A 24,856-nucleotide genomic window follows, 5' to 3' on the forward strand; every position below is an offset into this window, starting at 1 on the left:
ATTTGAAGCTCATATTAGTTTTTCAAAACATTATGATAAACATGGTTTACTTGTTGCAAGATTAGATATGAACATCAATACATGTTATGATATTTTATTACAAATCGGCATATCAAGCTAAAATAACCAATTCAAACCGTAAAGAACTTAGTTGTACGAAGTTTAAAGAATCAATTATTTACTCAAGCGTAAATGACTTAAAACACACGTATATTTTATTACCTTATTTAAATGAACCACTTCCAAGTTTTCGAACAAACAATAAAGTCTCTCTTTGAATGGTAATAATATGTTGCCTTAGTTAAATCCTCTTTTTTTGTAAATCCGAGCGTAATGTTGATCGAAAATCTTATAGTATAATGTAATGACCAGTGGCATTTGTTTGTAATTATTCTAGTTGAGAAAGGGCTTTTAAAAAAATGAGGTGAGAGTGTATGTGGTGATGACACCTAGAAAATGGCACACATGTAATAAACACATGAAGCCAATGCTATTTTTTATCAATCCTCTTCGAATAATAAAAAAGGGATAAAACATAGAAGTTATCTAGAGTATAAAATATACATCAAGGAACGTAAAGTATTATAATGATTTGTATATCAAGTGTTTCGAAGTTTCTACTAGATAATAATATTTTTAAAACATACAAAATTATATGGAAAGATTTGAAGAAATTGTCTTGCATTTTAATACTTCTAAAATTGTGCAGTCAAATCAATAGTCTTAAACTTATTTACAAGTGGATACTTTTGTTAATTTACGGCTCTATGTTCTGACCCTTTCGCCAAATTGACTTTGTAAAACAGATTAAAATAAATTACTACAAACAAGTGTGTATTCGTTTGCCAAAAACTATTTTCCAAGTGTAATACTTGCCCATAAAATAACTCCAATGTAAACAGTAAAGTGTACTATATATATCCTCGTTTGGAACCTACAAAATCATATTCAACCAAGGAAAAAAAGAATATGAAGATCTCTTCTCACACCTTAGTATTCGTGACAATAGCACTTGTTTTAGCTTTTGCAGTTCCTCTGAAAGCCCAAGACGGTCAACAAGATTACCTTAATGTGCACAATCGTGCTCGCAGTGATGTTGGTGTGAGTTCGATAAGATGGAATGCTAATGTGGCGGACTACGCCCGACGATATGCTCAGCGAAGGCGACGAGACTGTCGTCTCACTAAATCAGGCGGGCCTTACGGCGAAAACTTGGCAGGAAGCAGTGGTAATCTGTCCGGAGCTGCCGCAGTGAGGATGTGGGTCAACGAGAAGGACGACTACAACAACAATTCGAACACTTGTCGTTCCGGAAAAAGATGTGATCGCTATAAGCAAGTTGTGTGGAGAAACTCGGTGCGGGTTGGATGTGCCAAAGCCAGGTGTGACAATGGTGGAACTTTCATCATTTGCTGCTATGATCCTCCTGGTAATATCGGGGGCGGTAGGCCTTTCTAAGAATATATGTACGCAGATGAATAAAACATGTCCATAGAGGACGTACTTGTGTGTGTTTTTATCTTTCAAATAATGATTATCATCTACCAGAATATGGTGATTACTTAACGTTCGGGTGTTTATGGTTTGTATAATATATATTTTGTAATGGAATAATACATTTATATATAGTTGTTTTATACGTACAATTACAAAGAAATACATTGCATGCGGACATCCACGGTCATGTGAGTCTATGACCTTCTTTCTGCCTTTTCAATTAAATAGACCTCGTCAAAATTTCATAAGACACAGACAATGAATATTGATGTAGCATTTACAACTACTAGAACTAATGCTGTCTAGAAAACATGAGATACCAAGTCTCGAATGTTTATCTGTATTTATATTTGCGGTTGCTTTTATAGAAAAGTCTATATGTTCATCTGATTCGAACTATAACTTTCACACATATTAAGCAAAAAAAATGTTAATTGTGGACGAAAATGAAAGTTGTGTAGAACCGTTTCAGAAATTTCTATAGATTTTAAGACTTATGTTTGAGCTTACCATTAACCCAATAACTCTTTATATATTACAAGAATCGACAAAAAGATTTAACCCTAAACAAGGAGACTACCTATAAAGACATAAAACCTGTCTCAATACTCCTACAAAAATAAATAATAGTAATCACTCTGTAAATCCTTTGGTTACAAATTAATGATTTATATTGGTACCAGTCCATGAATCGGAGGGAAGCGCCGATGTGTCCTCCTTCGTTTGGGCTGGTTTTCTTGACCGATTCTTACGAACTGACGTAACTTTGTAACCGTTGATTAAAATGACTTCAAACTATACTAAAGTGAAAACTATGGGCATGATTAACCCTGATCTTTTAGTCGGAGTTCTTAATTTGTTTTTCTTGTTTTTTTTAGCATTTTCAACTAAGAAACGACTCTTATATCTCTTATCTAAATCTCTTATCTAAGAAACGGTTTTTAGCTTTCTTTAATTAAAATCTAAGAAAAACTAAGAACCTCAGTTAGAGACTGGAGTTAATCATGATCTAAAAGTCTAACACAATGCTATATCTTGTATACAAAATTCAGTTTAATCCAATAACTAGTAGTCTAATTAATACAACAATATAAATTGTAAGGTATAAACCCTAACTATATGTGCTCTAAGCATACGTACAAAAAAAAAAGAGATTCTCATATATCACACAAAGCAAGTACAAGCCGTAGCATTGCATTTTTCTTACACCATTAGAAAAATCCACACATATATATGGTACAAAAGAGGCCTGAACCGGAAAAACCAATCATTATTAGCTGATGATGAAGATTGGTATAATTGAACAATATATATAGAAACATAAAGTCATGCATGTATAATATATATTTTTTGAAACATTCACACGTGGGTTCTCTTTTCAGTAAGGCCACTGGCCCACAAAATTACCTTGAGGATCATAGTTGCAAGTGATGAAGGTTTGACCATTGTCGCAGCTCACTTTTGCACATTCCTTTCTCACCGAGTTTTTCCACACAATCTGAGTATAGTGGCCGCACTGTTTTCCTGAGGCACATGTGTTGGAACCATAATCGTAGTCAGCCTGCTCGCTCATCCACATGTTAACTGCTTCAACACCTGACCTGCTCGAGGAAATGTTCTCTCCATAGGGCCCACTCGAGTGTTCCAAGGCGCAGTCACCTCTACGCTGGTTTGCGTAGTCGCGAGCATATGCAGCCACCGTCTCGTCCCACCCTAAAGGATCCACCCCAACCGCTGCTCGTGCTTGGTTGTGAGCGTCCAAAAAGTCTTGTGGGCTGTCTTGGGCTCTTAGGGGAACAATGAAAACAAGGAAAATGGCTGTGGCTAGGATTAGGTTTCGAGATGGGTTAAAGATTTTCATCTTGTCTCTTTTTGACGATTAGATTATATGAGTAATTAAGTTTTGTGGATTAGAAGTGAAGATTGAAGCGAAGTTATATAGTAGTTAGCATGGTTACTTGTTGAACGTTTTTAATTTTCCAAATTAATCACTTGTAATTTATATTGGTAACTGATTTACCACGAAATATAAATAATTTACAATTAAACTAGTAACAAGAAAAGTATGCGCCCCCGGTTTATTATAGTTGGCAATTGATTAAGAATATATATTAGAAACTTCAGAGTAATTGGACATAAATCATTCTAGAACATATGATAGCTAGTGAAATCTATTTTATTAAAACAGAAGTAACAACTTCATTTCATGTGTGATATTTTAAGTTGGACCATCCATCAGGAACTCATTACATTTAGTTGTCCTATACTAATATCACCTTAATTGTCCTAACATTAATGTGTACAAATATTGTAGAGTATTATCCCAAAGAATAAACTAAAAATCTCGTGCCATTAAGTAGATAAACCTATAATTATGGTTCAAGAAAATCTGTTCAAACATACTAATTTCCTAAATTTACTATTTTCATTCAAATAGTAAATCATATTCATGAGACTATACGTTGTAAAATACAAACGAAAAAGACTTTAACCTTTTATAATCAAGCATACTCACATGAAATCATCATCTGCTGAGAAACAAGGAATCATTTTTACAGCTTCTGTTTTTGTTCTTAGAGCTGGAGGATTGATCATGAGTCTAAAGAAAGAAGATGAGAGATAGGCAAAAAAATAAGCCTAATCGACAATTAAAAACATACACTTTAATTTCCCTGAAAAAAAAACCAGTTACTACTTTTTGACTGTTTATAATTGGATTAGTCTAATTTGGAATGACTCATTTGATATGTTATCATACTATATTTGCCAATTTAAAAGATTTTTAAGTCACCGAACTGTTGATTAGTGTATATGAATATTTTACCATATATTATTCAGATTAATCCTTTGTTCATATGTTGAGACAACTAATACTAAATGCTTAAAAATTAGTGTATATAAATATTTTAAAATTGTTATAAATATCAAATAAAACTACTAAATTATATTTCTTATAACATAAACTGAAAACTTACATATATAAAATTTAAGTTTTAACAATATAAAAGTTAAATTAAAAATAATTTGAAATGTGTTGAACTTTGTATATCTTAGTTTGTCTAATATATGTAACGAAAATCTAATTAAATAGATATATAATAAAAGTAAATAGTATAAATATTTATTATATATATTATATATATATTAAAGTGAAAACAACACCCGTGCGGTTGCGTGGGTCAAAGTCTAGTTGGAATTAAAACATGTGTTGATGTTGCTTTGCATTTCCAGATTGTTCGTTGAATACCATATATCACTTGTTATGTAGGACACTCAAGTCTTAACTCTGAACAATACATATAATGTATTCTTGTGTTTTTGGGGATTTTGGTTATATACGTTCTAGATGATAGCTATTTGTGTTTACGATGTTAATGGCGAGACAAATTATAACAAACTAGAAAATGTTGTAAAATTATCGAGTATAAACATGGAACGGTACGTAGCATCTGTTGATCATTCGATTTTTTTTTTATTAATAATTAGGAGGACTGAAGAAACTCTTATAAATTAGATGCATAGTTGTTCGAGTTTCACTTCTCTTACTTTGTATCTTAAGATCTATATGTATAATGGCCAAAATATTCAGACGTATATACAGACAAATGATTTCAGGTATACGAGATAATGAACACCCTTCCTCACAAATTAGATAAAATTTATTCGTGATGGCTGTAGAAATTGTCTCTGGCCATCATCTAATTTAAGAGTTTCCTCATTTCTCCTAAGTATTAATAAAAAAATCGAATGATTAAAATATGCTTTAAGAGTTTCCTCATTTCTCCTAAGTATTAATAAAAAGTCGAATGATCAAAATATGCTACCGTTTCATGTTTCTCCTCGATATTTTTGCGTCATTTTCTAGTTTTATTAATTTGACTCGCCAACATCGTAAACATAAAAAAGTTTTCATAACGTATATAGAACCAGAATCTCCAAAAATATATATATTTTTTCTGATACAGTAATCTCCAAAAATATAAGAATATACATTATTTGTAAATTATAAACGAATTTCATGCATAACTAGTGATATATAGAATTTAACGAATCATCTGAAAATACAAAGCATCATAAACACATGTTTAAATTCGAAATTAACTAGCTAAATTTTCTACGGAGATCTGAACTTCCTGCTATATATTTTCTTAATCAATTGGCCAACTATAATAAGACCGAAGGCGCATACTTTTCTAATTCATAGCTTTTAAATTATTTATATTTCGTGGTAAATCAGTTACCAATATAAAAATTACAAGTGATTAATTTGGAAAAATAAAAAACGTTCAACAAGTAACCATGCCAACTACTATATAACTTCGCTTCAATCTTCACTTCTAATCCACAAAACTTAATTACTCATATAATCTAATAGTCAAAAAGAGACAAGATGAAAATCTTTAACCAATCTCGAAACCTAATCCTAGCCGAATTATTCTTGCATTCACCCCTTAGGTAACTAACCAATAGTGTTTGCGTATTTGATATTTGATATCTTTTAAAAAAGGAAACAAAATTAAATTTCCAAAGTATATTATATTTTTAAAATAAAAAATAAAAATACATAAAAATAGTAATAGTTACAAAAAAAATTAATATTATTAAGCCTTCAGCAAAATATTAAACCCTCTACCCTAAAGCCTAAACTTCAAAACCTAAACATTTGGATAAACCCTAAACTTTTAGATAAACCCTAAACCTTTGGTTAAATCTTAAACCTTAAATCATACATTAAAACTAAATCTTAATAACACTAAACCCTAAATCCTAATCACTAAACCCTAAACCCTTGGATAAACCCTGAACCCTTGGATAAATCATAAACTCTAAATCAAAAATATTAAAAATTAAACCCCAGAGTTTATGATTTATCCAAGGATTCAGAGTTTACCCAAGGGTTTAGGTTTTAGTGATTAGGATTTAGAGTTTAGTATTATTAAAATTTAGTTTTTAATATATGATTTAGGGTTTAAGATTTTCCAACGGTTTATGGTTTATCCAAAGTTTAAAGTTTAAAATTTAGGGTTTAGGATTTAAGATTTATGGTATAGGGTTTAGTATTTTTCTGACGGCTTAATAATATTAATTTATTTATTTTTTGTAACTATTTTTATATATTTTTTATTTTTATTTAAAAAATATAATCTAATTTGGAAATTTAATTTAGTTTCGTTATTTAAAAGATATCAAGTATCTAATACTCAAACACTATTGGGTGGTAAATTTATAGGTTCAATCTCCGGGGTGAACCTAAGAATAACTCATCCTAGCCGCAACCATTTTCCTTGTTTTCATTGTTCCCCTAAGAGCCCAAGACAGCCCACAAGACTTTTTGGACGCTCACAACCAAGCACGAGCAGCGGTTGGGGTGGATCCTTTAGGGTGGGACGAGACGGTGGCTGCATATGCTCGCGACTACGCAAACCAGCGTAGAGGTGACTGCGCCTTGGAACACTCGAGTGGGCCCTATGGAGAGAACATCGCCTGGAGCAGTGGTGACATGTCAGGTGTTGAAGCAGTTAACATGTGGGTGAACGAGCAGGCTGACTACGATTATGGTTCCAACACATGTGACTCAGGAAAACAGTGCGGCCACTATACTCAGATTGTGTGGAAAAAGTCGGTGAGGTTGGGATGTGCAAAAGTGAGTTGCGACAATGGTCAAACCTTCATCACTTGCAACTATGATCCTCAAGGTAATATCGTGGGCGAGTGGCCTTACTGAAAAGAGTACCCACGTGTGAATGTTTCGAAAAATATATGTTATACATGCATGAATTTATGTTTCTATGTTGTTAGTTATACCAATCTTCATCATCACCTAATAATGATCGCTTTGTCCGGTTCAGTCATATTTTGTACCATATATATGTGTGGATTCTTATAATGGAATAAGAAAAATGCAATGCTACGGCTTGCAAAAAAAATAAAAATGCTACGGCTTGCACTTGCTTTGTGTGATATATGAGAATCTTTTTCTTTTTTTTTGTATTTATACGTATGCATATAGTTAGGGTTTATACCTTACAATTTATATTGTTGTATTAATTAGACTACTAGTTATTGGATTAAACTGAAATTTTGTATACAAGACATAGCATTCTCTTTCTCAGAGTTAGGGATTTAGGTCTGAAAAGAAAGGATTTGGTGTTTACAGTTTTAATAAAATTGTAAGTAGTCAAGTGGTTTAGCATTGATGCCATTGTAGCATTGGTCATGGGTTCGAATCCGTTGAAGAACAGTTCCTAAATTATTAAAACGACGCTATTTAGTTTAATAGAGATTAGTATCTACACTAGTTAATAAAATCGTAAGTGGCCTAGTGGTTTGGCTTTGTTGTATTTGTACCTCTGGTCATGAGTTTGAATCCGTGTGGGGAATTTCTTTTTAATTTTAAAACGAGTTTCAGAAGGATTTAACGAAAATTAGAAATAGTGGTTAACTCCGTTAAATCAATCTATTAACCAATGTAACGGCATCTTAAAATAGCATAGTCAAAATATATTAGAAATTTAAATGGAAAGTCAAGATAAGCTGAGGTTTTAAATGGTCTACAAAAAAGTTCATGTTTTTTTCAAAGTTGGTGATTTAAACGACAATTTTCTCTATCTTTAACCCATCTCAAAACCTAGTCACAACCACTTTCCTATTCCTTTAAGAGTTAAGACTTAAGAACTCAAGACAGCCCACAAGACTTTTTGGCCGCTCACAACCAAGCACGAGCAGCGGTTGGGGTGGATCCTTTTAAGGTGCGACTAGAGGGCGGCTGCATATGCTCGCGACTACGCAAACCAGCGTAGATGTGACTGCGCCTTGGAACACTCGAGTGGGTGAGTCTGGTGACATGTCAGGCGTTGAAGCAGTTAACATGTGGGTGAACGAGCAGGCTGACTACTATTATAGTTCCAACACATGTGCCTCGGGAAAACAGTGTGGTCACTATACTCAGATTGTGTGGAAAAACTCGGTGAGAAAGGAATGTGCAAAAGTGAGATGCGACTATGATCCTCAAGGTAATTTTGTGGGCGAGTGGCCTTGCTAAAAATAGTACCTAAGTCTGAATGTTTCGATAAGTATACGTCAGTTATATACATGTGTGTATTATTTGTTTCTATGTTGTTCAGTTACACCAATCTTCATCATCAGCTAATAATGTTTCGTCTGGGTCAGTCCGATTTTGTACCATATATGTGTGGATTTTTATAATGGAATAAGAAAAATGCAATGCTACGGCTTGCACTTGCTTTATGTGACATGAAAATATTTGTTTTGTTTGTATACATACGTGTGGTAGAGGCTTAGAGCACATATAGTTAGGGTTTTATAACTCACATTTAATATTTTGTATTTAATTAGAAAATAACAATGCGTATTTCTTTTTCTTTTTTCTCAAAATCCCTTGTATACGTGAAATTTAGGAAAGTGCCCTTATTAGTGCCTTCGATCCTTTCATGTTGAACGGAAAGACTCTGAACTCATATACAATCTTCACTTCAAATTAAGATTCTTATTAAAATGGAAACTATTGAAGTTTAGGGTATTGGTTTTAGAATCATTTAACACTCATTTTGAGATTTGATTTACATGATATAGATATCATACCTATATAGTTCTAGACTTGATTTACGTACTGTAGACTATACATGCTATAATATATTTTTAGACTGTACATACTTTTCTCGTTCTCTATTTCTTTTTTTTTCTTCTAAATATTTAGTTCAGGCCGAACCATAATTATCCCATAACCCTTAGCTATTCGAGACATAGGCGATAAATTGAAGAAACTGTTGAACCAAAAATACAAGTCAAACTTACTTGAAAACGTGACAGCAACTAGGCCATAAACTATCATTTATATACATGTAATTTTGTACACTTTCTATAAGTAGCATCACAAAACACAAGAAACTCATCTTGTTCCCATACATACTTTACGAAACAAAGAACAAAGTCATTGAAAATGTTTCGTAAGGTCTCTATAGAATCCTTGCTTCTCTTACTTCTCATCAACTACTTGACTCAAATCGATGTTTCTTTCGCACAATATTCTCAGTATTCGCAGTCCCATGACTCTCCTGACAACTACCTCAGACCGCACAACGTAGCCCGAGCCTAGGTCAGAGTCAAGCCTCTAAGATGGGACTTCGGCCTAGCCACTGTGGCTCAGGACTACGCAAACCAACTAGCAGCTGGTCCATGCAGCCTCGAGCATTCCTCTGGACCATATGGAGAGAACCTTGCAATGGGCAGTGGAGACATGTCAGCTCAGGCTGTTGCGATGTGGATAGATGAAAAGTCGTATTATGATTATTACTCAAACTCGTGCCACGGTTCAGCTTGTGGACACTACACGCAAGTCGTGTGGCGTGGCTCTGCTCGGCTCGGTTGTGGTAAGGGTATGTGTGCCAGTGGTGCAAGTATTATTGTGTGTAACTATCATGACCCTGCGGGCAATTATATTGAAACTAAACCATATTTGATTTCAAACTGAATTGATGAATGTGTAAAAGGAATGTCGTGTTACTTTATTTTGTCTAGATTTCAGTACATGAGAAAACATTACTTGTTTTTCAATGAAATTATCGAAATTCAAAGTGTTAAGCGACGTAAATTCTGAGTGCATGATGACATGATCGAATGATGATAAGCTTACAATATATGGTGAATGTTCAATGTATAAGAATGTTTTTTTATAGAAAAATAGGTAGAGGAATCTTGTCGTGGATATTTTCTAATTCTTGGTTTTTGGTTGGCCGATCCAAGATAGGTTTGATTTGAGAAAGAAGTGGTGTAATTCGATCTCATCCGACTCCGACACAACCGGTTTTATAGAGCTTTTATCTTCGAATTTTGCTAAAATATTTACAGAAATGTAAAATATTATGGATATCAATAGGCCCAATAATTCAAATAAGCCCAATTATGAGTCCACAACAGCATAGCTTAGGAAGCAATGAATATGATAGCCAACCAACGACCCAATTGAAGGGAAGTGTCTCTAAAATCAGTTTTATTTTATATTTTCAAAAGTTAAAAGTTTATCATATTAGACATTCAAGTTTTAATTTTACATTTTTCTATATTTACTATATTGACTAATTTTTTAGTTACAATTTTTATTTATTTATCGAGTAATTTATTTATAAAGTATTTTTTTCAAAATAAATTAAAACTGAAAACTTAATAAATTACTATCTAAAAATGTTTAATTTTCATCTAAGATCTTTATAATTCATAAATATTTATTATCTTTTAATTTTTTTAACATACTCGAACATAATACATGGGAAATTAGATTTAGTGAAAACTAAAACACATATCGATATTTAAAATAAAATGTGAAAATTTACATTTCATAAGTACTATAACCTACAGAAATAGTGCAAAGATCCAAGAAAATTCTAAACTCAAATAAGGCAAAATAATTTCTGATCTACAAAAATGCAAAACAAATTAATTTGGTGATTTTAGAAAAGCATTAGTATACCTTATAGCTTTGGATTTTCAATTAGGCGAAAAAAAAGAAGATAAATTTCTTTTGGATTATAACCATCATTAGTATACCTCCACTCTTTGTATGAAGAAAGCCATTGAGCTTCTCCCTCTCACTTTGTGATGTATTTACATCAAACAATATTATTTCAGCTTCACGATTTGCATATCTACAATATTGTAGTACTTCAAGAACGTTACCACCAGATCTTTGAATGCATACAACCGTTTGAAAGTACCTGCAAGATAGGTTGGGTTAACCGGAGGTTATGAGAATCTGTTCTTCCATGTTCCAGTTTGATTAAAGAAAGACCATACTGATAGAATGAGTCTTCACATTCCACTATGTCTCTACCAAAGTATACAATACTACATGCATAGCAAAAAAAAAAAAAAAGGTTAGAACACACTAAAAAAAGCTTGATTGAAGATCTTTATAATATTTAAATATTAATTATCTTTTAAATTTCTTAACATACTCGAACATAATACATGGACAATTAGATTTAGTGATGAAAGCTAAAACATGTATCGATATTGAAAATATAATGTGAAAAATTATTTTTCATGAGTAATATAACCTACAAATAGTGAAAATCCAAGAAGATTCTAAACTCAAATAAGGAAAAATAATATCTGATCAACAAAAATATGAAACAAAAATTAATTTGGTGATCTTAGAAAAACATTAGTATACCTTATAACCAGCTTTGAACTTCCATGTTGGGAATGACAATCTTATGCCAATTAATTACATTGTATAAAACTTTAGACTTAACGTCTTTAATGCATCTCACCTACATTCTTTAAGCAATGGTTTTATTGGTGCATATTTGCAAATTGAAACATCAAATACTCCAACTAATGAATCATAATAGACATTAAACTATGGTTGAATGGCTTGAAGTAGATAAGTTTGAAAAGTGCTTGAAGTAGACTAATTCTCTTTGTAAAGCAAAGTGTATTTTTCATTTTCTATAAAATTCCAAGGAAAACTTATAGTTGTGGAAAAGATAAGCAAACGTTTAATTTTTATTTGAGAATTCATAAGATATAGCAGTATTAAGTATGTAAACTTGGTCTCATTAATTGTAATAAGAAACATACCTGTTAATAAAAAAAGAGCATGTTGAATATTTAAAAAATGAGGGAGCACATATTAGATCATCAAGTGTGTAGTTGTTCAACCAACAAATTTTATTTCTTAGACTAATGTGGTCTTAATCCGTTCTATAGTCCACTTTGACAACTTCAAGAATGACTCATACACATTAAGTTCTTAAATGCTAGAAACATTTTTCTTACAAACCATCTTAGTCAGATTAATTTGAAATAATCTTACCCTTCAGTTTATTTTTTAATTATTTTCAGTTTCATGATTAGAATAATTTATTTTTGTTATTATTATTTTTAGTTTCATGATTAGAACGAGCTATGAAAATTGAGCAAAAAGATAAACTAAGATTACTTAATTATTGCAATAATTTGTTTGATAATATAAAAATTGTGAGTAATTGGAAATAATTCCCCAAGAATAATTAAAAAAAAAAAAGAGGGAATAGACAATAGTCATCGCTTCACCCTCTTTGCGTTGTCTGGGGGCTTACCTCTGTCCTTCACACTCTTTCCTTCTTCAAAGTTTTTCTCTTTGTTCTCTCACTATAAACTCTCTCTGTAGATTTATCGAAGCTCAAACTCTTTCCTCTGTCTCCTTCTCTCAGGTAACTATCTCTCAAACTGCACTTTTCTTTTCTGCTGTCTCCGAATCTGATTCTTTTCCTGCATTATATGTTCAAACTCAAACTCTGTTCTATGTTCTTGTTTTGGGTTATATAAAGTTAAGCTCTTTTTAAGAAATGGGTTCTTGATTTGACTCCTAAAGATCGAAGCTTTAGTTGGTGTTTCTTTGACCATGTCTTATCTACTTCTCCTAGAACATCATCCTCTTCTTTGTGATTTGTCTACAAATTTTAGGGGTTTTAGGTTCTCAGTTTCAATTTGTGTACTTTGGTTTAGTTCTCTTTAAATTTCTACTTACTTTGCATCATGGTTGCAATAAATTTGGTCTTTTTTACTTTTTTGCATGTCACAAGTTCTGTTTTTTCACCACTAGTTCTTGAGGAGGTGGTTACTTGTCTTATTCTGTAAAAGCTGTTACCTTTATATTGTCACATGTTAAAAGAATCTGGGTATGGTATTTGTATAGCTGTTAAAGATGAAGAAAACATCAAGCAGAAGCCAAAGAGGGAGCAGAGGTATCAAAGGGAAGCATGTCCTGCAGATATGTGTTCTGCTTGGAGTTTGCATTTGGTTAATCTACCAAGCGAAGTATTCTCATGATAAGAAGAAGGAATTCTATGAGACTGATGACAAGAAGTTGTCGGAGAAGGAAGATGGATTGGTGAAGCTTGGGAGAAAAGATCTTCTTCCCGGTTATCATAAGAATGAGGAGGAGAAGCATGTGGAAGAAGAGGAAGATGAAGAAGAGAAAGAGAGCAAGATTAAAGTAGAGAATGGTACTCATGAGGAAGAAGAAGAAGAAGTAGCTGAGGAGGATGAAGAAGATAAGAGCAAGCTAGGAGAGGAAGTAGCTGAAGAGGATGAGGAAGAGAACAAACACGAGGAAGATGATATCGATGAACAAGATCAAAGCAAAACGGCTGAGGATGCTGATAAGGATGATGAATCGCTTGAAGAAGAGAAGGAAAAAGAGACTGATCATCCAGATGAGGTTGATATGACAGTTGATGAGGCGCGAGAGGAGCATTACAAGGCTGATGATGCTTCCAGTGCGGTGTCTCATGAGTCTCGGATACTGAACACTGAGAAGCTTAAAGAAAGCTCTGATAATTCAACAGGAACAGTTCAGGAGAACAATGCCAACGCCACTGTAAGCGAGGCTGAGGTTCAGAAGGAACCTGTCTTGAAGTTAGGAGAAGCCTTTGTGGATAAAACAACCACAGAAGTGAAAGATGGTGACAATGAACCATCCAGAGGTGAAGCAACAGTTAATGGGAATTCAACAGAAGCAGTTCTTGAAGCTTCAGGGTTTCTGCAGAATGAAACAAGAATCATGCAAGAACGGAGTCAAGAAGATGGTTCACCTCCTTCTGAGTTACAGACCGTCATCAAACTTGAGCAGACCCGTAATGAGTCTGATCCCAACATCACTGTTTCTGCAAACGTTACCAACATAGATCCCATTCAAGATGAGTCCAGGAACTCGACTTCAGATTCTTCTTTAATTGAAAACATCTCAGGCTCGAACACAACTGAAGTGAAGGAGAATACAAGGTCTGAAGGTAGTGATGATGAAACAGGTGAATATAAGGAAAGTTCAAACCAGTTCTCCACAGAGCAAAAGGAGGAAGTAGATGATACTCCTGAAAGCACAATGTTGCAAGAAGAGAGAGAAGCTCTCACTGATCCACAAACTCTGCCGGATATAAGAATTGAAGGGAATGAAGACGATCAAGAAGAAGAAGCCATCTCAACAGAGTAAAATGAAGCTGGATAAGTTATGTCTATGGAGTTTTCTGCTTTTGTAGCTATGTCTAGTAAAAGCTTAAATGTATGCCTGTCTCTGTTGGTTCCCCAAAACTGTATATTAATCTTCAACTTTGGCTATGGATTTGCTTTCACTAGTCTTCAGGAAAACTAAGTTCAATATTTAACAGTAGAAGAGCTCAACAAAGATTCAGCTAAGGGGGTTTTGGTCTTTCTCCTGCATCAACTGTCCGAAACAGCAACAATCATGTCTTCAAGTAGAAACCCATTTCTATGTATTTTTAAAAACTCAGAATCACTAATCAAAAACTTGTTATCTGATAAAGCTTTCCAAAAGGTGAGAGCTAGTTCTGTACAAAATACATAATTAGTCATTAATTATTCTTTTCCCCCACTGCTCTTACATCAGCTTAATTAAAACCAAACCCTCCTTAGAAGAAGAACATCTGATACATTCTCCCCCAACTTTTCATTTATAGTGTCTCTTCTTATGTTTGGCTTGCGCCAGATTGTGGAAGAAATCTACAACTACTGGCTCGTAATCTGGCATCTTTCCATAACCTGCAAAATGGAATTTTCAAAAGTTCATTTGTCTGCTTCTCTGACAAAATCATATTCAAACTACACAGAAGCTTCAAATACAAAGACTTGCCAGGGAAATAATTGATGTCAATAACAGAAAACACGTTCTTGCTCCCATGTTCCCTGATCATGTCTATGTTGAAAAGCCTAAGTCCCTATCAATACAAAGCAACAAGTTACAGAGAAGAAGAAACAAACTTGAAGTGGGAAAATGTGAGGAAGCAGCAAATTTAATTACCAATAAGGTTCGTAGCTCTTTCACAAGGGCCTCAAGGAAAGGCTTTGGAGGCAGCTCAGCAACGCTAGGTTCCAAATCTGCGTTATCCGCTGAAGCAGCTGCAGATGAAACCCTCGGGAATTTGAAGACGCCATTAGCTTTGGCTTTTTCGCAGTTACTACTCACGTTTGGTAGAGAGAACCGTCTCACCACTTTTATGATATCACCCACCACAAAGACCTTGAACATAACTCCACCTTCATGCACCAAAACAAATGAATAAAGATACATTCGGTATATTACCAAAAGTGTTAAAGGTAAAACCACAAATAGTACCATGATTAACAAACTCTTGCAGGACTAAAGGCGGTTCAAGTTCTGCCAGCGAGCGCTTGTCGTAAGCTAAGAACAACTGATGTGACTTTGCAGTTCCATCGATCCAGAGTGGCTTTGCAACTGGGACAAAATTGAAGTAAGTTTTAAGACCCCAATCATATTATTTGCTCACAATCATCATTTAATGTGAAGTTGTTGAACCTAGTGGAAATTTAAGACCAGCTTCAACAACTCGATCGGCACTAGATGCTGAATCTTTCAAGACAACCAATTGTTTTGGAACATAAATGCTGCCTACAGGGGATTTACCAAAGCAGAAGATTACTAATAGAGTTATTTAAGAGAGTTTTTGAATTTATTATGTCAAAAGAATTTAAGAAAATTATTACCACTGCAATCAGATAGATTCAAATCTGCCATACCCTGAAGCATGGACTGTCGATTATAGATACGCTTTATTGCACTTGGAGGATCAAGCACAGTCACTTCCGGGTTTTTCTGCTGGTAATCCTACAAACATAGTGAAGCAAACATGAGACTGTATAACCAAAATATTGAGTTTGACGATACAATACTAATAATCTAAGTGTATGTAAGGAATAAAAAAATTCTCAAAAGTCCGAACCTCAATAACGTCTTGCCACTCATTTCCCAGTAGCTGCAAGTGCACAATCATATAATTCATTAGATTTCCAGCAAATAAAGAAAAAGGTTCATCTAAAAACATTCTTAGTTCCCACAAACCTTATGCAAGACGACATCAAATGGCCCTTGTTCAGAAAGTGGACGGTTCAAATCGATAGGGACAAAGCAGATGCCTTTTCTCCTAAAATAGACACACAAGTAGTACTGTTAACCCTTTGTTCAAAAACTCAGCTGGAAAAATAAAAAAGGATGAAAGCTAACTAAAAAACCCTTTGTTTGAGAGATTCTAGAACACAATAATATAAGCAGAATCAGTCATTGTTTAAAGTAAAACACCCATGTGGCTGAAGAAGATCTCCAAGCAATAGAAAAAAAAGAGCAAAACATCAAAAGTTTATTATTTTTTTCTGTACAAGGCTAAAGTCAAAACTTCAACAGAGACTAATCCAAAGGGATTTATTCAAAGGAATATTCCCCGTAGAAACAAGGTTCCAGATACCTCAAGTATACTAATAAGTGCATGTCTAAGCAAGGACTCATAAAGGACAAAAAACATGGCACATGACAAGACAGAGTAGCTAGTGGCTTTGGTCCTCCACAACAGAATCATGCTATACCAAAAACAAGAGCAAGGAAACAAGAACCAAATCTAGTTAAAATGTCAAAAGTCCTAAGTATCTAATCCTTTTGAAAATTTGAAAATGAACAGTGGTCTCAGGAAAAGAAACACACACACACTTGATTATCATGAGACAAGCCACTTGTGTTATGTTTCATTACCTAGCCATGAATTCAAGCTCGGGCTGCAAGAAACTCTTCTTCTTCTTGGAAGTCAGAGCATACCCCACGACGAGTTTCTGCGTCTGCTGAAACAGAGGCCGCTCGACCTGAAACGGCGCCGTTTCGGCCACCACTTCTCGGTTTTCCTCAGCGCCCAAGCTCTCGCCTTCCAATCTCATACCAAGGTCTTCAAATCCGCCGCAGGAGAACCCTAGATTGCACGGTATCCTCAAATCACGCCTCAATCTGGCGGTCTCGATATCTCCGGAAGCGAGAGTCCCAAACATTTTCTAGAGAGAGAGAGAGAGATGGGTAAGAAGAAAGGTAGATCCTTTTTAAGATCCTAGGCTCTGCTCTACAGTTTCAGGCTGCTGATAAACTAGAAGAGAGCGAGAGAGCAAGAGAGCGAGAGAGCAAGAGAGAGAGAGAGAGAGAGATGCGCTCGAGACTATACGTGTTCGGTCACAAGTTCAGAGGCGAGAGAAATGAGATTTGTGAGAATGTTGAGGGAGTGATTAGACTCGGAATCATGTATTTATAGAGGAAGAAGAGAGATTGAATGAATTTTTCAAGAATAAAGATATGTTAAGTTGTTAACAGTGAAAATGGTCGTCCCCTAAAGCTTTGCTGATATTTTCTTTTTTGTTTTCTAAAACATAAAGACACTGTAGCTGCCAGAGTTTCTCCAAAACGACAATACTTTATTCTATCTTTACTAACCTTTTTTCGAATTCCACCTAATTTGTTGTCAATGAGTTCCACGTAGTCTCTACATCAAATCCATATTATAAAAGTATGAAACAAATATTTTTCGTACAGTATGTGTGTGACAAATCATATCATTATCCCATCACTACCAATAACAATGAATCGCTTACTGTTTTCTTTTCTAATAAAACGAACTGGATACTGTTTTGGTGATGAACAATTACAAAAGTACGTGTTAACATATGGCTATAGACCACTATGACATAGCTAACATCTTGATATGTATATGTATCACTAGTATTTGAGTTTCATGCACTTCCCTTTAAAATAACTAACTTAGATATCATCGTACAAGTTGTAATACTAAATTCGTTATCGTAGCGAGTTTTTGGTTGAACCTGGTGGTCGGAAGAACCATATGGATGATGTTAATGTCATCTGTAATATCTTCAAAATTCGTAAATATGTTATTTGCAAGAAGGGGGGAAATCAAACATGAAGAATGATAGTTTAAATATAATTTATTTTTTTGTATAATTTAACAATACATGAAACGTCTAGAGAGAAAAGCTTTACCCACCTTTTTTGGTATGAAAGCTTTCCCCACCTGATGTTGAGCAATGGTGTTTGTTTGAGCAAGTCTTTTTCTAAAATGTTTTCTGCGTTTATTTGTCGCAATGATAGATAATTAATTGTTCTTTTTATATAATAAATCGCTGACTTTTTAGGTGAAAAAAGAGTTGCCTTGAGTTCCAGAGGGACTGTGGTGGCCTCTTGAGCAGGCTCGAAGCCTAGAGTTGGAGGCTATTAGGGTTCTACAGTACTCGATTTGACTAATTTTTTTTTTCTTTGATTTTTGAAGACGCTGAAGCTTTGGATAAAGGTTGTTTGTTAATATAATTGTTCGCACCCGCATGCATATTTGATACTAGTAATCAATCATACGTGCCCACTACTGAAATTATTTTAAAAACTTTGATATCTGTCTATTTGTTTATTGGTAGTTTGATACACACAAAAGTTAAGATAAAGCAATTAATATTTTATGATATGGAAAAGCAAATGTTGCAAAATGTCTAACAGGTAACTTGAAGATCTTTTTCTGGTGAGTCAGGTCTTAGATCACGTTTAATTAAAAATACTAAATTGTTAAGTCTATTGATTTCCAACTTATATCATATTTTAACATAGTATAATAAGTTGTTGATAAATGTAATTTACTTTACAGGAATATATATCTATACACAACATGCGAGGGATCGGAATATGCTCTCTTTATTAGGCAGAAGAGTCTCTTGTTTCTCGCAGAGTTTTGATAGATTAACCAAATATTAAATTACATAATCATTGCTTCATTAGTAGTAAGCCTTGGTCATGTTTACAATAAGCTATTTAGCTATCATTCACAGTAGCTATTTAGCTATTCATGTTTCATATCTTGAAATATTAATAACCATTATATATAGATATTTTGTATAAAACATTATAACTCTAGCATGATACTTTATTACTAGGTATTATTTTGATTTCATATACCAGTCATTTTCTGTTTTGTGTTTAGATTACAATAATACAACTCCGAATATGTTGTTTTGACCTAATACGTTAGATAGATTAGGTTTTGTTTTCAACTGATATGTAAAACATGTGATTCTATAATTCATTTGCATATGGGGCAGATAGAATACGATACTTGATGCTGTAGATATACATACAGTAGTGACATGACTTCTCAGGTGCTGACGATTAACTAATTGTCGAATCGTATACCGAGTTGACTATCTCTCTGGTCGAACATATTTATGTGATCGTTGCTAACAAAGTAATGCATATGCTTTTATTCTACTACATCTGACAGTTGACTTCCATATAAGAGTCTACTTCTCTATTTTTTGGTGAATGGAATATTTGTATAAGTCAAGGTGAGAAAAAAATAAAACTTATCTGTACATGGAGATTATGCAGTTATACTTATTCGACTGATCGTTACGTAAAAAGCAATGCATACGCGAGATGATCATCTAACATGAGTGTTCTTTCACCTAACATATTTGGTCATAGTGAAGAAATCCGCAATGTTAAAATGTATGTAACTTTCACATTAAGGTGAACTACTATAAATCGTGTGTATCTTCTAATATTGTTTTTTGATTAATGGATCTTCTAATCATGTATTAAATTATTTTTATAAGAGTCTGGATTTGGGATCCAAATCAATACTAAAGTTGACGATGCTGCCCGACATATATTTCTTTTTATTCTTACAAGCCGATGCGTATATCATTTTTATTATTACTAAGATGTGTCTATTACTTTAGCAAAAAAAAAAAAGATGTGTCTATTTATTTTGGAAATAGAATATATATATATAGACAAATTGTATGCAGAACCTGGTATGTATAATACTATGCATGGTGTTGTGTTGTCTCTGTGTATATATGTGTACCACTAAGTGCGAATAAAAGGTACATAAGAACATCAAACTTAAAAATGCATCTTAGTGGAATTTCATACACCCACTAATCTTTTGGCATTATTGTCGACTTTTAGCCTTTTGTGGGTGTTTAGTTGGTTTTTGTTTTAGGTGCAAATATGCTTATGTATCGTCATTTTGTAAGTGCATTAGAACATATCCTCGGCTTTAATATCAACTTTATAAACTTCTCTTCTCTATATTGTCAATATATTCTTTAACAATAATAACAAAACAAAACGTTATATAACTGATCTCCCTTATGAGGTCTCTCGTTCAAATTCCATTCCTGAATACATTATGATTATGAGAGAGTTAACACGATTACATCTTATATTATATTAAGCTAACAACAAATCCAATAGAAGGCAAAGATTTGTAGTCTTGGGAGCTGGCATATAAATCAAGCCGAATCTTAACCGAATTTTTTATATCATCAAAACCAAAAAAAAAAGAGTAATTGTATATAGACATGTTTCATTATTTTTATACAAAACAACAAAACCACCCCTCTAACCTGTAAACTTATGAAACTCCGTGATTTATTTGTACTTTTCTTGGACCCTATGTATAGAGTATAATAGGACATTTAATGTAAACTGTATCCTGACTATACAACCATAACCCAAATATACGACCGCAGACCCCCAAAACGAAGAAAATCTCCTAGATATAATTACTCTAACACCCTTTTGTAATCGGGGTAGGTGGTTCCGATTATGAGTATGTAATGGTATTATCGAAATACGTCTATGCACTCTCAGGTTCAACTTTGGACCAAGAGGTGGTGTGTTTTATCGTTTTAAATACCAAGATATGAAATTATCTCCAAAAACTTCAAAGTGGAGCTTCTTGGTTACCTTGTTTGTAACCTTCACTTTGTTGCATCAGTGAAAAGAAGTTAAGTTTGGACCTTTCAATGCACATCAGATTTGGACCTTCCAGACAGCCATACGATTTGGAGAGAACGAAATCTCGCAGGATGGTGGCTTGGTTCAGCTTAAGGATAAACAATTCAGCATAGAAGAATAAATAGTCTTTTTCTTTTTTTATCGTAAACACAAAGGTTACACATGATGTACCAAAAAAAAAGTTAAAAAATTGAGAAGCCAGGTAATAGTACGATTCTGTATATGGTTTGTTTATTTAGAAAACTAAGATACAGTGTCATCGAATCACATCATTGGAATGCTACAAACATTACATTCTTTTACTTACTAAATCATCAGACAATGCCAAAGAACATCATATCCACTGTAACTCACTCCTTTCTGATTCTAAAATCATCTGTGGTTTTATTGTCTTCCAAGAGCCTAAACCTATTTTTGGCTCTCAAAAGTCAGAAACTTAATATTTTCTGAAGCATAAAAGTGAATTAATCAAGAAGCTGGTTGCACCCCATTCCATGCACGGGGGTCATCAGCAAGTTCATTGATCCTGTTGTTGCGGCTTTCTTGTACGTATGCTACACCAGCCCAAAGTCCCCGTATAAATAGAATGCTCGTAAATACAATAGTCCCAAGTGTGCAAGCTACCTGCATTCCACCATCAAAAAATATTTTAAAGGCCAATGCACTTTACGCGCGTTAAGTAACACAAAAGATTGTCTCTCTCGAATACATAAAAAAAAATTGAAGAATATGTCCGTTAGCTAAAGTGTTCAATCAACTACAAATAGTCAAGCCTGGCGCGCTATATTTGTTATCTTCATGCAGATATGCGAAAAGACTGATGTAAACACCTTAAAAGGTGACTAAAATCAGATTTTATAAAAAAGAAACAGAAGGGAAAGTCAAATAATTAAAGAAGATCCATTACTAGCTAGCCTCTTCCATGCTGATATGTGTGAGTAGAATAAAAACAGAGAGAGGCGGTGCTTAATTTGAGTTAAGTAACGTTTTCTATATCATTGAGTTTGTAGATGCCATAAAAATAGATTCACTACAACAACTGAACTCATTAACACTGATGCTATCCTCTCTCTCTATTCAAAGTTATTATAGATACAGACTTCTACCATAGTCAGTGAATCCAATTACGAACATATAGCAATCAAGTGTAACGAAACAAAACAATCAACTCCAGGACTAAAGTTATTACCTCGAGAAAGGCCTTCAAGATCCATAAAAATGCAAGTATAAGTACGCCATTCACTGAGAAACCCACCTAAACCGAAACAAAAAAAAAACTATCAACGTATGCAAAGAACATGGTGCTGCAAGATCTTAAACCAGATTTGATTGATCATCAATTTAAAATCGAAAGTTCGAGACTTTACCAGCTTGGTGGAGATGGAAACAGGCAAAACAGATCGGACGGCTTTCCTTGCTCGCTTCGAAACTTTTCTGAAGACATTCTCGACGAAACGAAGTAAAAGATCCAAGCTTCTATCTTCTTCTTCCTCCTCCTCCTCCTCCTCGTCTTCGTCCTCTTCGTAATCCTCATCGAACCCATACTCCGGTTTGATCTTCTTGTTCCAGCTCCGATCACCGTCTACGAAACCATCCCTCCTCCCCTGTTGAAACCCAGAAACAGTTTAAACACTGGATCGTGTTAGGCACACAATCTAAAGCAAGGAACATACGTTGATGAAGTCGCGGGGTCGCCGGGAAGCAAAAAGGGAAGTGGAAGGAGAACCAGGGGTTCTGGTTCTGGAGATGATTAGGGTTTTGGGAGTGGAGATGAAGAAAGAGAGAGGCGATCGTGATCGGGTTGAGAGAAGAGCGAGAGAAGACGGCGATGATATTGATGCGGACAGTGGCATCGTTTGTTACGCATCAGACAGTTCTGTTTTTTTTTTTCTCTCCCCCTCTGTGTTTTGTAATAAAATGTTTTACTTCTTTAATGATTTTTTTTATCTTCGGCCACGTTTAGATGGACATAATACAATCAGGCCCATTAGTTAATCATCTCTTTTGTATTAATGGAAAACATTACCGCATTGTTTCGTAACCACGTGTCACCATGAAAACAAAATTCAGAATTCTTAAAGAAATAAGTCAGTCAATCTTAGCTTATATTATACTTTTTATTAAACTAACTATTAAATTGATAAATAGTAATAAAAAGAATAATTTTCGCACTTTCCTTAAATAAAATCTAAGAAATTACCTAATATGATGAACGTGTATATTTGACAATCAATGATTGTGAATAATAAATAATTGATAATGATTTTTTGTATCTTAACTATTTTTTGTTTAATTTTATATTATTGAAAGATATTAAACAACCACATTAATTATATAATAAAAATAATATTTTTTCTCTTATATGTTATATTTTGAATTTTTAAAATGACTATAAATTACTAAAAACATTATATGTCTCACACTATAATTTTGTGATCAAGGGTTTAAATTTTTTTTTGGTATTAACAAGATACAAATGATCATAAATCGTATAAATATAAAGTCTCATTTACTAGACATTCATATTATATATTAATATATATACAACATAGAAAAATACTTAAATATGATCATTTCTAAATTTATATTGCAAAAAGTATTAAAACCTTAATATTTAATTTTGAAATTTGCATTCAAAAATCGTACCGTAGAAATTTTGTGTTTATCATATGAATATGAATTTTCAATAATAAATATTTTTATTAAAATATATTATATATCTATGTCCATGTCATTAAAATTTAGTTATATACCATATAAAATAAATAAAATGATTGTTTTGATTTATTTACTAAAAAAACATCGTAAGTAAACAAGATGTATTGTTTCAATTTATGTCTTTACTCTAATTTAAATATATACATGATACATAAATGAATACAAATAAATAATAATAGATAAATAATAACAGATAAAAAATAGTTTTATATAAAACATTTATTCCGTGCAATTGCACGGGTCTTAAGCTAGTAAATATTGTATCGAACGTGAACCTCGTGTTATTATTTTTTCCGACGATATAGGATTTAAATTTAATTATACTTTTAATTTACGGTTATATATTAAAGTGTTAAAGTTTTTGTTTGTTTGACTTAACAAAAATGCACCCATGAAAGAAAACTTAATAGCTACTTAAATTTGCTACACTTATGACAAGAAAAATTGCAATTGGAGTGTTGTAAACCAAGGGTAACGTACATAAGGGAGGCTACAAGGAAAAGCTCGTTTATGGGAAATTGCAAAAAGAGGGAGAAAAAAAAAGAGATTCAGAACAAATGGAGATTTGAGAACCTTTCTTTGTTCTATTGATATCTTCTCAATTTGCATTGTTTTAACCATTCATTCTTGCACATGTTGATCATTTAGGATAACATTTAGATATGTTTAGGTTGCATTGCATTACATATGTCCTTATTAGGTGATGGAGATTTCAAATGGTGACTTTGGAGCATCTAGAGATGGTTTGGAAGCAAAATTGGTGATTCTCGAAGAAGAGACGCAGAGGTTAAGTGTCCCAGCGGCCTCGTGACGTCCCAGCGGCCTTTTGTCCCATCGAGAAGCCGCTGCAAGCGCTGGAGAAACGGAGACAAAGTGTGGCAGCGGCCTTGTGCAGCGGTGTCCTGGAGCCGCTGGAGACGCTCGAGAGATGAAGACTCGAGAAATGGAGAGAAGTATGGGAGCGGCCTAACGCAGCGGTGAACCGAAGCC

The 24,856-nt window shown here is 33.7% G+C and overlaps 6 protein-coding genes and 1 pseudogene across 7 annotated transcripts; 4 read left to right on the forward strand and 3 right to left on the reverse strand.

Annotated features, from left to right (window-relative positions):
• The first annotated feature begins 943 nt into the window (after positions 1-943).
• Positions 944-1,646, forward strand: LOC106305041 (pathogenesis-related protein 1-like). Its single transcript, XM_013741421.1, has one exon. The coding sequence runs from the start codon at positions 970-972 to the stop codon at positions 1,456-1,458; it is 489 nt and encodes a 162-aa protein (XP_013596875.1). The 5' UTR covers positions 944-969; the 3' UTR covers positions 1,459-1,646.
• A 1,063-nt stretch (positions 1,647-2,709) lies between these two features.
• LOC106305190 (pathogenesis-related protein 1-like) lies at positions 2,710-3,376 on the reverse strand. The gene has a single exon (XM_013741560.1). The coding sequence runs from the start codon at positions 3,356-3,358 to the stop codon at positions 2,876-2,878; it is 483 nt and encodes a 160-aa protein (XP_013597014.1). The 5' UTR covers positions 3,359-3,376; the 3' UTR covers positions 2,710-2,875.
• Positions 3,377-5,887: 2,511 nt separating this feature from the next.
• LOC106305214 (pathogenesis-related protein 1-like) lies at positions 5,888-7,222 on the forward strand. Of its 2 annotated transcripts, none has more exons than XM_013741585.1 (2): positions 5,888-5,931; positions 6,775-7,222. In XM_013741585.1, the coding sequence occupies exons 1-2, from the start codon at positions 5,888-5,890 to the stop codon at positions 7,220-7,222; spliced, it is 492 nt and encodes a 163-aa protein (XP_013597039.1). The 2 variants fall into 2 exon arrangements, with proteins under 2 accessions (XP_013597039.1, XP_013597040.1); XM_013741586.1 differs by having other exon boundaries at positions 5,888-5,914; positions 6,758-7,222.
• A 2,179-nt stretch (positions 7,223-9,401) lies between these two features.
• Positions 9,402-9,988, forward strand: LOC106303452 (annotated as a pseudogene).
• Positions 9,989-12,557: 2,569 nt separating this feature from the next.
• On the forward strand, positions 12,558-14,663 carry LOC106307057 (myb-like protein X). The gene is made up of 2 exons (XM_013743903.1): positions 12,558-12,710; positions 13,196-14,663. Exon 2 carries the CDS (start codon positions 13,205-13,207, stop codon positions 14,489-14,491), a length of 1,287 nt encoding a protein of 428 aa, XP_013599357.1. The 5' UTR covers positions 12,558-12,710; positions 13,196-13,204; the 3' UTR covers positions 14,492-14,663.
• Positions 14,664-14,849: 186 nt separating this feature from the next.
• Positions 14,850-17,639, reverse strand: LOC106307058 (inositol-tetrakisphosphate 1-kinase 2-like). The gene is made up of 9 exons (XM_013743905.1): positions 17,057-17,639; positions 16,376-16,457; positions 16,257-16,289; positions 16,021-16,141; positions 15,833-15,925; positions 15,632-15,751; positions 15,317-15,552; positions 15,149-15,233; positions 14,850-15,057 (listed from the first exon to the last, which is right to left on the reverse strand). The coding sequence occupies exons 1-9, from the start codon at positions 17,341-17,343 to the stop codon at positions 14,966-14,968; spliced, it is 1,149 nt and encodes a 382-aa protein (XP_013599359.1). The 5' UTR covers positions 17,344-17,639; the 3' UTR covers positions 14,850-14,965.
• Positions 17,640-21,362: 3,723 nt separating this feature from the next.
• On the reverse strand, positions 21,363-23,035 carry LOC106303836. Its single transcript, XM_013740171.1, has 4 exons — positions 22,822-23,035; positions 22,516-22,752; positions 22,338-22,403; positions 21,363-21,772 (listed from the first exon to the last, which is right to left on the reverse strand). Exons 1-4 carry the CDS (start codon positions 22,999-23,001, stop codon positions 21,617-21,619), a joined length of 639 nt encoding a protein of 212 aa, XP_013595625.1. The 5' UTR covers positions 23,002-23,035; the 3' UTR covers positions 21,363-21,616.
• Positions 23,036-24,856: the final 1,821 nt, after the last annotated feature.

This window comes from Brassica oleracea, chromosome C7 (genome assembly GCF_000695525.1).
Source record: "Brassica oleracea var. oleracea cultivar TO1000 chromosome C7, BOL, whole genome shotgun sequence".
Lineage (NCBI taxonomy): Eukaryota > Viridiplantae > Streptophyta > Magnoliopsida > Brassicales > Brassicaceae > Brassica > Brassica oleracea.

Excerpts from the sequence above, each read along its gene's own strand:
- LOC106305041 (XM_013741421.1), top strand. The coding sequence starts at position 970 with ATGAAGATCTCTTCTCACACCTTAGTATTCGTGACAATAGCACTTGTT.
- LOC106305190 (XM_013741560.1), bottom strand. The coding sequence starts at position 3,358 with ATGAAAATCTTTAACCCATCTCGAAACCTAATCCTAGCCACAGCCATT.
- LOC106305214 (XM_013741585.1), top strand. The coding sequence starts at position 5,888 with ATGAAAATCTTTAACCAATCTCGAAACCTAATCCTAGCCGAATT. Across the intron at positions 5,932-6,774 it reads AACCTAATCCTAGCCGAATT|CATTTTCCTTGTTTTCATTG; the intron begins ATTCTTGCATTC and ends CCTAGCCGCAAC.
- LOC106307057 (XM_013743903.1), top strand. The coding sequence starts at position 13,205 with ATGAAGAAAACATCAAGCAGAAGCCAAAGAGGGAGCAGAGGTATCAAA.
- LOC106307058 (XM_013743905.1), bottom strand. The coding sequence starts at position 17,343 with ATGTTTGGGACTCTCGCTTCCGGAGATATCGAGACCGCCAGATTGAGG. Across the intron at positions 16,142-16,256 it reads AGTGGCAAGACGTTATTGAG|GATTACCAGCAGAAAAACCC; the intron begins GTTCGGACTTTT and ends CTATGTTTGTAG. Across the intron at positions 15,234-15,316 it reads AAGAGCTACGAACCTTATTG|GGACTTAGGCTTTTCAACAT; the intron begins GTAATTAAATTT and ends TTGTATTGATAG.
- LOC106303836 (XM_013740171.1), bottom strand. The coding sequence starts at position 23,001 with ATGCCACTGTCCGCATCAATATCATCGCCGTCTTCTCTCGCTCTTCTC. Across the intron at positions 22,753-22,821 it reads GACCCCGCGACTTCATCAAC|GGGAGGAGGGATGGTTTCGT; the intron begins GTATGTTCCTTG and ends GGGTTTCAACAG. Across the intron at positions 22,404-22,515 it reads TTTCCATCTCCACCAAGCTG|GTGGGTTTCTCAGTGAATGG; the intron begins GTAAAGTCTCGA and ends GTTTCGGTTTAG.